We start from the raw sequence: 11,602 nt of genomic DNA, 5'->3' as shown, positions 1-11,602 counted from the left end.
ATTTTCCTTTATTTTCCTTTACTGATGGTACAAATCTCCTTGTTTTCCTTTTCCCCCTTTATTTTCCAGTACAAACCTCCTTGTTTTCCTTTAGTTTCTTTTATTTTCAGTGCAAGCCTCCTGGTTCCCATGAATTCCCCTCTATTTCCAGGTGCAAACCTCCTGATTTTATGGGATGAGCTTTGAAGCCCGTTCCAGCCCACACCAGTCTGGAATTCCATAATTCCACCATCCATTTCCAACCAAATATTCCCATACATCGTCCTCATAACCCCAAAGGTTCTGCAGGTCGAGAACGACACTTGAGGGGAAAAAAAAAACCCAATTTTTTTTGGAACGAGATGGGATTTAAGGGCCTTTCCATCCCAGCCCAGCCTGAAATGCCACGACCCCACCACGCCAGCTCCTTGGAATGCTCCGAGCTCCGCCTTGGAAGCAAAGCCAGCCTTGGGCTCTTCCAGGAGCTGCACATTCCAGGCGTGTGTGCCTTGCCACGGTCTGGTGTTTGGACAGGAAAACCTGCAGAGTGAATGAAGGAGCCTGCTCCTGGCTGGAATTTGGGACAATACTGGGGGTTCCACCCCCAGCTGGTTGCCCCTGGCACCCCACTCTGCCCTAAGCCGGGATGTGGATCCTGCTGGGTGCCTTGGAGCAGGACACATTATCGTCACCTCGGAGCGCTGGCCGGGATCAGTGGCACCTCGCACTGCTGAGCTGCTGCAGCCTGCCTAAATCCGCTTTTTCCAGGCAATTTGGGAATGAATCTTGGCACAGGAGGAGCCATTCCCTCCTCTCTCCATGGGCAGGAGACAAGGAGTGAGCTCTGGGTAGCTGGAATGGGCTGCTGAGCCACGGGATAATGGGAATAACGAGGTGGCAGCACCATCAATGGCCATTAAAACCAGGCCAGGGCTGCGAGCTCCTGGATTTTAGCTGGGAAACCACAGGATGTCCATCCTTGGCACACCCTGGGGTGGGAAGGGATTTCCCAGCCCCTTTTCAGCCCTGCTGGGAGGGATGAGCTCCACCGGCACCGGCAACACCCAGCAGCACTGAGGGCTGGCAGGAATGATGGAATTGTGCTTTTCTCCCTCATCCTGCCTTTGCTGGATGCAGGAAAATCCCCGGGCTGAGTGCAGGGCTCTGATTTATCCCAGACTGTGGTGGCGTTGGCTCAGGAGGTGCAGTCATTCCCATCTCCCAAAAACCCTGAGTGTCCAGCTGGGAAAGAGCCACTGGCACCAGGGCAGTGCCAGCTCGGGGTGACACAGCCCAGGGCACCTCCAGGGCTGGGGACAGCTCCAGGATCCAACAGGAGAGACCCCGAGGGGCTGGAGAATCCCCGAGGGAGCTGGGAAGGGGCTGCAGGATCCCTGAGGGAGCTGGGAAGGGGCTGCAGGATCCCTGAGGGAGCTGGGAAGGGGCTGCAGAATCCCTGAGGGAGCCGGGAAGGGGCTGGGGAATCCCTGAGGGAGCCGGGAAGGGGCTGCAGAATCCCTGAGGGAGCTGGGAAGGGGCTGGGGAATCCCTGAGGGAGCCGGGAAGGGGCTGCAGAATCCCTGAGGGAGCTGGGAAGGGGCTCAGCCTGGAGCACAGGAGGATCCCCAGGGATCTTTTCCCTCTCTGGAATTCCCTGCCAGGAGGGCACAGCCGGGGGTCGGGCTCTGCTCCCAGGGAACAGGGACAGGAGCAGAGGGAACGGCCCCAGGGGAGTTTCAGCTTGGATATTTGGGGAAATTCCATCATGGAAAGGGTTTTCCAGCCCTGGCAGAGGCACCCCACGGTGGAATCCCCATCCCTGGGAGTGTTCCCATCCCTGTGGATGTGGCACTTGGGGACAGGGTTAACAGTGATGGTTCACGGCTTGCTCAGGGCTTTCCCAACCTAAACAATTCCATGGTTTTATATCAAGTCCCCCATGAATTCCCAGAGCTTTTCCCAGTTCCACAGCCCAGAGCTGCTGTTCCAGGTCTCCCCAAGCCTTTAATCCAATTAATTCCCCAGCTCCTCCATGGCACAGGGGAGCTCCCTGGAAGCTTTCAGCTCTTTTTACAGCGAAGTTCATCATTTTTCCCGAAACCCTCACTTTAATTAATGTCTGGATTTTCCTGTTGTGTCCAAGGATGACCAATGTCAGGGCTCATTAGCTAATTCCTGCTGGCCTCCATTTTCCAGTAACATCCTCTTTTTTCCCAAGGGAATTCATTTCCCACTTCAAGGTTATCCCGGGAATTTGCTTTGTTCCAGTTGTAATTCATGTGTCAAAATGGGCCTGGGAGAAGATGCTCTTGTTAAAATTTCACCTTGGAGGTTTAATGGAATTTTGGGATGAGAAAAAACAACCCTTAATTCCAACAGGTGCCTGAACACTTCAAAATAATTCCTGCAACAACCCTTTGACTCCAGAGTTTGGGAATTACAATTGGGAAAGGGTGAAAAGGGATGGGAAGTGCATGGAATGTGCAGAGAGAATTAGTGATTCGTGGTTCCCTCTCTGCTGATATTCCTAAGGGGTTTGACACATGGAATTAGGGAGTATTTGCTGCTGGGATCCCACATTCCACACTCCTTTCCATTTCTCTCTCCAAGGCCACACGTTTTTAATGAGTGGATTTATTTCTTCATAACTTTTCCAGATTCATGGGGATTTTTGTTGCTGTTCCTCTCCCTTCCCAGTTCATTGGTGAAATCCCAATGGGATTTTGAGCTCCTGTTATCCAGGACAACAAATCCATCATGAATTCCATGGCACATTCACAAATACAGCCCCAAGAATTCCTGTGTCAGGGTTTAATCCACACTTGCATTTTCCCACTGTGAAATCATCCCTGCATTCCTCTTGGGCCCAGTATCCATGGGTGAATCCTCAAGTTCCTCCCTTCAGCTCCTTGGGTGCTGCTGGAGACAGGGAGAAGTCCCCACTCCATCTCCTTCATCCTGACTCCATTTATTTCATCCTGATTCCATCTCCTTCATCCCTACTCCATCTCCTTCATGCTGACTCCATTTCCTTTATTTCCATCTCTTCCATTCCTGTTCCATCTGCTCCATCCCATCTCCTCCATCCTCTCTCCATCTCCTCCATCCCCACTCCATCTCCTTCATCCCAGCTCCATTTCCTTTATTTCCGTCTCTTCCATTCCTGTTCCATCTCCTCCACCTCCTCCATCTCCATCTCTTCCATCCCCCCTCCATCTCCTTCATCCCAGCTCCATTTCCTTTATTTCCGTCTCTTCCATTCCTGTTCCATCTCCTCCACCTCCTCCATCTCCATCTCTTCCATCCCCCCTCCATCTCCTTCATCCCAGCTCCATTTCCTTTATTTCCGTCTCTTCCATTCCTGTTCCATCTCCTCCATCTCCTCCATCTCCATCTCTTCCATCCCCACTCCATCTCCTTCATCCCAGTTCCACTTATTTCATCCCAATTCCATTTATTTCATCCTGATTCCATCTCCTTCATCCCTACTCCATCTCCTTCATGCTGACTCCATTTCCTTTATTTCCATCTCTTCCATTCCTGTTCCATCTCCTCCATCTCCTCCATCCCCACTCCATCTCCTCCATCCCAATCCCATTTATTTCTTCCTGATTCCATCTCCTCCACCCCCATCTCCTCCATCCTCCCTCCATCTCCCTCCCTGCTTGCTCCAGCCAGGCTCCCTGGAGGCGCTTCCCAAAGAGCAGCAAGGAGTGGGGCAGTGAAGCCCTCGTGGTTCTGATGGAATAACAGCCGGGACAGTGATGGATTGCTTGGTGTGTTTGTCATATCAGGTGCTCCTGGCACTGCTTTTCCACGGGCTAAAAATACATCCCATAACTGTGGAATGGGTCCCAAGCTGCCCGTGGCTGAATTGATGGATCAGCCCAGCCCTGGAAAGCTCCAGCTTCCTTCAGCTTCCATCTTCAGAGGGAGCGTCTGGGCCCCAGCGAGAAAAAATATCAGATTTTTGGCATGGAATAATAAAGGTGTCCATGAAAAAAACCAGATCCCTATAAATGCATCAGTGATCGTTGGATAAGTCATGGAGTTATGGGATGGTTTGGGATGGGAGGGACTTTCACACCGTCCCATCCCACCCATTCCATGGGCAGGGACCCCTCCCACTGTCCCAGGTGGATCCAAACCACCATGTCCAACGTGGCCTTGGCCAATCCCGGGATCCAGGCCAGCTGCTCTGGGAATTCCAGCCCAGCCAGGAATTCCCAGTTCCCAATGTCCCACCCATCCCTGCCCTCTGGCAGTGGGAGCCATTCCCTGGCTCCTGTCCCTCCATCCTTGTCCCCAGTCCCTCTGCAGCTCTCCTGGAGCCTTCCCTTCTCCAGGGGAACATTCCCAGCTCTCCCAGCCTGGCTCCATATTCCAGAGGGAAGAAATTCTACACCCACCAATATTCCTTGGTCTGGAGTTCAGTTCAGTGAAGGGAGAAGATGCTGTTGTGAGAATTTCACCTTGGAGGATTCATGGAATTTTGGGATGAGAGAAACCAGCCCTTAATTCCAACATTCCCTGAACACTTCAAAATAAATTGTGCACCAACCCTTTGACTCCAGAATTTGGGAATTACAATTCTGGGCTCATGGGCTGGGAATTGCCTGGAGATATTTGGCTGTCAGCAGCAGCTCAAAAAAATCCGGTTTTGGAGCAGCAGCTCCAGCCCTTCATGGTGGAGCTGGCGCTGCTGGTTCTGTTCCAGAGGGATTGGAGGGTGCCTGTCCCCTGGGGCTCCCGGGCTGGAGGTTGTTCCTGCTGGGATCAATGGGATCCATCCATTCACCGACACAAACAGGCCCCTAATGAGCGCTCGTTAATGATCATTAATGGGCTGCTGCTAATGAGGGGGCCCAGCTGAGTATTGGGATTTGTACAGTGGGTTCCCAGCTGAATATTGGGATTTGTACAGTGGGGTCCCCACTGAATACCAGGAATTTTAGAGGGGGATCCCAGCTGAATATCAGGAATTTTATAGTGGTGAATATTGGGCTTTTTAGAGGGATTCCCAGCCGAATATTGGGATTTTTAGAGGGGTTCCCAGCTAAATACCAGGAATTTTATAGTGGTGGATATTGGGCTTTTTAGAGGGATTCCCAGCTGAATATTGGGGTTTTTGGAGAACATCCTTTCATTAAGAGTTGCCAGCCCCAGCACTGCAGGATCCAGGAACAGATTCCACTTGGAATAATAAATATTAAGGTAAAGCAGGAAGCTGGAGCTGCCCTGTCCCTACAAAGGTTTCACTTTTTAGCTCCGAATGAACTTCGGGTGCAGATTCTCCTCATTGGAGCCGAGCTGCTCTAAAAATCGTTGGGGATTTGGCCTGAACATGGGGATGGAATTAACCCCCTCAGCCCCGGTGCGGCCGAGGTGCCAAAGGGCTGCTTCCCCTCCTCCCTCAGCCGGGGCCGGGCGAGAATTCCCGAAAAGAGGAGGCAGACAATGAATAACCCAGAGCCATTACCCGGGGTTATCCAGAGGCGCTGGCAGCTCCAGGAGCGATTTTAATGAATTTCTCCCGGCTGAGATATCGACCCAGCCTCTCAGGGGGGCTCTGGAGCACCCGAGGTGCCTCCGGGGCTGTCTCGGGAAGGATCCGCAGCACCTTGGAGCTGGAAGGGGAAATCCATCCTGCCCTGCCCAGCCCGCATCCCTGGGGGAGCAGGGCCAGCGGCTCCGGGGATCCAGGGGGGATTTGGGGGGGTTTATTCCCAGCAGAGGGTTTTTCCTGGGGTTTTCCAGCTGGGAGCTGAGTGCCCAGGGGTGTGTGGCCTCGAGCTGTGCCCCGGAGCTGCTGGCACTGGGGTTTAATCCATAGGGATGATGTCATGACTGCGGAGACAGGAATTAGGAATTCAGGGAGCCTGAGGTGAGAACATTCCAGCCCCGACTCCAGCAAAGTCACCCTGGAGTCTTGCATTGCTCTGCTCCAGGAGAATTCAAAGTGTTCCATCAGCGGCCTGCTCTGCTCGGGGCTGCAGGAAATATTTAGGTTTTTCTCTCCAAAAAAACCCTAAAAAATCCAAAACTTGTCGATCCCCCAGGTTCTTCCTGCAGCTTTCCAGATGTTTTCCTGAAAATGGTGGGAGCAGCTGGAAAATCTCCGTTCCCCATGAGGTTGCTGCTCCTCCATCACCCCAAAAATGTGGGATTGAGGTGATCCCGGAGTCTGAGAGGTTCTTCCTCCCCCTCCCTCTCCCAGCCCATGCACAGGTTATAAATATCCCATCTGTTCTCCAGGCCAATTCCCAAATCCCATGGAGGCACTGGATGTGTCCCAACATCTCCACATCACCCAGCAGGAAAAACCCTTTCCCCAGCATTTCCCTGCCTAAAATGAGGGATATTTTCAGGGATTAGAGCCACAAACACTGGATTAGAGTGGGGGCACCAGACGAGGAGGGATCCTGGATTGAGGCTGAAAATCCCACAATTTTAGGTCAGAACCCAGGAGTCTGGCTTGGAATTCCAGTGTTGGGAATTAAGGTTAATTAAAGTGTTCCATTCTAAGCATTCCCTGTAATTAATAAAGGATTCCTGATGAATTAACTCCCAAAAAGCGCCCAGGCATTCCAGGGTTCAGGAATGCTCATGCTCTGCACACCACCACCACAAAGTATTCCAGCTCAACAGCTGCAAATGCTTTGCAGTGACTGAGACCTCTCTGTTATTTCTCCCTCTTACCGTGTTTTCCTAAAATTCCTCATTTCCTAACGTTCCTCTGGCACTGAATGGTAAAGAGGGGGAATTTTGGAAGCATTTCTCCAGGCGGGATGCCTCGGGAACATTTCTGTTCCGTGATTCCCGACCCAGGGTGTGTTTGTTCCCGGGAGAACAGGCAGATCTGTTCTTTGTCCTTCCCTGAATGCGGCTGGAAATGAGGGATCGCTGCCGAGATTCCTGCCGGGCGCAGGGAATTGATTCCGTGGGGATGCTCTGCTCTGCCTCAGCCTCTCCCACAAGTGCCTCTGGCAGCTTCAGCTTTTTCCAGCCCTTCCAGCCCAGCTGCAAATGGATTTCACCTTCTCCATCCCAGTTTAAACTCCCGATAACCTCTCCTAGGGGCGTCCATTAAATTTCGGCAGCTCGGCCATCTCCACCCCCGGGATAAACCAGGAAGCTCCGAAAGCTTCCAGCACTAAAACCACGGACAATCGATATTTCCCGGCGGGAATTTGGGTGTTGGAGAGCGATTTTCCCGCAGGTTGTTGGAGCCTCTGCGTCTCCATCCCGCCGCCGGGATTCCCGGGAAGCTCCCGCTGCTCCCGGAGCCGCTGTGGATGCACGGATTTCTCCAGGAGCCAGCGGAGCCCCCGGGAACGGGAGAAACAGCACGGGGAGCTCGCACGGGAACATCCCTACGGAGGGAATGGACGGAGAAACCCAAACCCCGTGGGAGCAGCGGCTTCTCCCTCCCGGGAACGCGCCCCAAGTCACCTGTTGGTCCGGCTTGTAGCTGGGATAACAAAACCTGGGTTTGTGCTTTCCCAGAGGCAGGGTTCCCGCGGTGTTCCCGGGCACGGGATCCCGGCGGGCTGGGCTGGCCAGGATTCCCGCTGCATTCCCGGCTCTCCCGGCCCAGGCGCGGTCCAGGGGCAGGAAGGCGATTCCCGCATCCCGGGCGCGCAGGGATGCGGGTCCCGCGCTCCGCCAGCCGCGGGGGCCGCAAAAGCGCTGCAAAAGCGCTGGAAAAGGGCTGGGAAAGGGCTGGGAAAGGGGAGATTGAGCCCGGCTGGACGAGAAATCCCGCCCGGACGGCCGCGGGGGACAGGGACAGCTCCATCCCGGGCGCTGCCCGCTGCCCGCCGCCGCATCCCGGGACTCGCGGGCGGGAGGGGAGGGAAGGGAAAGGGAAGAGGAAGGGAAGGGATGGAGGCGGACGGAATAAGGAGCCCAGACCTGTTGCCATCAGAGCACGCTTTACTTCGGCAGTCCCAGAGCGGGCCGGGACAGGCGGCTCCGTCCACCCGAGCATCTCCCGACCTCCGGCATCCCGGGATCCATCCGCCGGACGTTTTCCAGGAGGAAAAGCCCCGGGCCGGCCCCGCGCGTCCCGGGGGAATGCGGGCGCTCCGCGCTGCGGTCAGTACGGCCCCACCACCACCGCCTCCACCTCCTTGGACGGGCGGCGCTCCTTGACCAGAAAGTTGATCATGCCCTCGGACTTGATGAGCAGGTTGCAGCCGAGGAAGAAGATGCCGAACACCACGGTGAGGGCCAGCACGCACATGACGGCGATCTGCACCACGCGCATGATGTACAGGCTGCGCTCGTCCGCCGCCGCGCCGCTGCCGTCGGTCACCACGGAGGCGGCGGTGCAGCAGCGCAGCGCCCGCTCCAGCTCCAGCGCCGCGGCCCCGGCCCCCGCCAGCAGCCCCGCCGCCGCCGCCGAGGAGCCGTTCGGGGCTGCCGGCATTCCCAGAGAGCCGTTCATCCCCGCCGGCATTCCCAGCGGGGAGGGGAGCGGGGATGAGGTGGAGGTAGGGAGGGTGGGGATGGGGAGGGAGGGGCAGAAGGGTGGGGAGAGGGATTGGAGGGATGGAGAGAGGGAAGAAAGGAGGGTTTGGATGGGGAGGGAGGAGGAGAAGGGAGTGGAGAAGGTTTGGGGATGGAGGGAGGGGAAAGGGTTTGGATGGGGAGGGAGAGGGAGAAGAGAGGAGAGGAGAAGGGTTTTGGGTGGGATTGGGGGCACAGAGGGGCTGGGACGGGGCTCTGGGTGTGGCGAGGGCGGGATTTGGGCATCAGGAGAATGGGACTGGGGGCTTGCAGGGCTGGAATGGGGCAAGGGAGGGATGTGAGGGGCGTTTAGGGAAGGGGTTTTGGTGGGAGAAGTTCGGAGCGGGATGAGGAGGGGGATTTGGGGCAATGGGGGGATTTGGGGCAATGGGGGGAGCAGGATTTTTGCCGGTGGGATTTGTGCTGGGTTTCGACAAACGGATTTCAGGGATGGACTTTCCCGAGGGAGGGGCCTTTGGGGAGTGGCTCTGAGGGAATGGGTTTTGGGAGAACCCGCAGAGATCAGGTTTAGTGGGAGTGGGATTTCCCACGTGGGTTTTAATGGGAGCGAGCTCCGCGCTGTGCACTCCCAGGGAAGTGGGGTTTTTTTTTGGGAAAACACATTTCGGAGGAGGTTTCTGTGCTGAGGGTGCCGGGCCAGCCCCGGGAGCTGCGGGAAGAGCCAGAGCAGCCCCTTGGGGCTCGGGCGGTGGAACCCCCATTCCCAAAGCTCCCCCGGCTCTGTTTTCAGGGAAGATGCAGCTCGGAGCGTTTTGGAGCCTTGCCGTGTGCCCCAGGAGCGGTGCCAGCCGGGTGTGACCCCGGGACCCCTGCGTCCCCCTGCCCATCCCTGCCGGGCCGCCCGAGCACCCCGGGGACCCAAACCCCTCCCAAGCGCCTGGGAATTGTTGGGAATTCTCGGGAATTCTCGTCCAGCAGCCTGGGGCTGCTCCGGGCCGGTTTCCCACGGTGGTTTTGGAGGTTTGGGAATAGCGGGAGGAGGAGCAGCTCCCGGCAGGCAGAGTGTGTATCCCGGCACTGCAGCTCCCTGGCATTCCCGGGGATGGGCAGCAGGGCCGGGCCCAGCTCCGAGCTCCGGGCCGGCCATGACTTGGAGATTTCCTGGAGCAGAGCGTGGATGCGGAGCTGGGAGCGGCGGCCGAGCTTAACCCTGCGCTGTCCTTCCCGAGCGGGGCTGGGATCATCCCAAAGTGCCCCAGGGATCCGTGTGTGGAATTGGGACCATCCCAAACTGCCCCAGGGATCCATGTGGGATCATCCCAAAGTGCCCCAGGGATCCGTGTGGGACCATCCCAAACAGCCCCAGGGATCAGTTTGGGATCTGTGTGGGATCAGTGGGGCTGGGACAATCCCTGCCCATGGGGGTGTGGTGGCCCTGGAGCAGCTGGGGATTTCCTGGGATGCTCCTCATGGGAATGGCCCGGAGGAGAGGCCAAGGCCTGGGGAAAGGATGTTTTCCAAACCCCTTCCAGCTGATCTGTCCTGCTCTGGTGGCTGGGGTGGCACTTGGGGCTCAGTGCTGGGGGAGTTTTGGCCTTGCTGACCTGGGGGCTTTTCCAAGGAAGCCATTCCATGATTCCGCCATGCACTGGCTGGTGGCTGTCACCTGTGCCCCTGTCCTGTCCCCTGCACCTTTAGGGGCCCCCTTCGGGGGTGACAGTCCCCGTGGGGTCCCCTCACTGCCGAGAGCCTCCCAGCAGCGGGGCCTCATCCCGTGGGAACATCCTGTTTTCCTGCTGGGAGAAGAAGATGGGATTGATTCTAAGGAGCCAAGGGAGGGCTGGCAGCTCCTGCAGCCAGGGGAAAAGCTGGAAGAGCTCTTGGAGCTCCACACCATTCCATTTGGAGCGTGGCTCTCTCCCTTCTCAGCAGGCACGTGGCTCAAGCTCTGTCCTTGAGCTCTTCACCTCCAGCTCTTGGCAACTCCACGGGAAAATGCTTCCCATCCCGAAGCTGTGGCAGGAACAATCCCATCCCTAAATTATGGCAGGAAAAATCCCATCTCTCAATTAGGACAGGAACAATTCCATCCCTAACTTATGGCAGGAACAATCCCATCCCTAAATTAGGACAGGAACAATCCCATCCTTAAATTACGGCAGGAACAGTCCCATCCCTCAGTTTGGTAGGAAAAGTCCCATCCCTAAATTATGAGAGGAATAATTGGAGGCAGGAAGCTCCTGTTCCCTACCTATCCCACACATCCCAGTCTCATTCCCCCATTCCTGTCCCACACATCCCAGTCCCATTCCCCATCCCTGTCCCACACATCCCAGTCCCATTCCCCATCCTGTCCCTCACATTCCTGTCCCATTCCCCCATCCCTGTCCCACACATCCCAGTCTCATTCCCCCATCCCTGTCCCCCACATCCCAGTCCCATTCCCCTATCCTGTCCCCCACATTCCTGTCCCATTCCCATTCCTGTCCCACACATCCCGGCCCTGTTTCCTGACCCCGGTGTCCCACTCAGCCCCGTATCCCGGAATGCGGAGCGGGGCCGGGATTGCCGGGAGAGCAGTGACACCTAGTGACACTCGGGACACCGGGACACCGGGATATGGGGACACCGGGATATGGGGACACCGGGATCCAGGCACCGGGACACGGGAAGGAGCCCGGGCACAGCCGCGGGCTCCGGGCAGCCCCTTCCCCAAGGGCACAAATCCCATTCCTGAAATGCCAGCAGCACCGGCCTGGCTCGCTGGCACTGCACAGCTCTGCTGCCTTCCCCGGGCTTCAGATTCCCGGGAATCCCACGGCTGGAATCACAGACCATGGAAGGGTTTGGGATTGGGAGGGACCTTAAATCCCATCCCATTCCACCCTTTCCATGGACAGGGATGCCTGCCACCATCCCAGGCTGGCAGGGACCTCCTGCAGCCACCACACCTCCCTGTGGGAATAATCCCGGGAATCCCAGTGCCAGATGAAAACCTGGGAATCTCCACAGGGAAATTTTAGAACCCTGGCAGCTTTGATTTTTTCCTTATATTTTTCCCCTACATTTTCACTTTGGTTGTGACTGGAATTTGTTCTGTTCTGAGCAGGGCAATGCACACAAAATTTGGGAAATCTGAATTAGGGAAAGG

The 11,602-nt window shown here is 56.3% G+C and overlaps 1 protein-coding gene across 1 annotated transcript; it reads right to left on the bottom strand.

Moving 5' to 3' along the window:
- Positions 1-7,908: 7,908 nt before the first annotated feature.
- Positions 7,909-8,444, bottom strand: RPRM (reprimo, TP53 dependent G2 arrest mediator homolog). Its single transcript, XM_039698677.1, has one exon. It carries the CDS (start codon positions 8,438-8,440, stop codon positions 8,078-8,080), a length of 363 nt encoding a protein of 120 aa, XP_039554611.1. The 5' UTR covers positions 8,441-8,444; the 3' UTR covers positions 7,909-8,077.
- Between the last annotated feature and the right edge of the window lie 3,158 nt (positions 8,445-11,602).

The sequence above is a fragment of the Passer montanus genome, unplaced genomic scaffold (genome assembly GCF_014805655.1).
Source record: "Passer montanus isolate IOZ18808 unplaced genomic scaffold, ASM1480565v1 scaffold128, whole genome shotgun sequence".
In the NCBI taxonomy this organism is placed as follows: domain Eukaryota; kingdom Metazoa; phylum Chordata; class Aves; order Passeriformes; family Passeridae; genus Passer; species Passer montanus.
The sequence above is the reverse complement of the archived record's forward strand: the minus strand, read 5'-3'. Positions and strand labels throughout refer to the sequence as shown.

Coding starts and splice junctions, on each gene's coding strand:
- RPRM (XM_039698677.1), bottom strand. CDS start 8,440: ATGCCGGCGGGGATGAACGGCTCTCTGGGAATGCCGGCAGCCCCGAAC.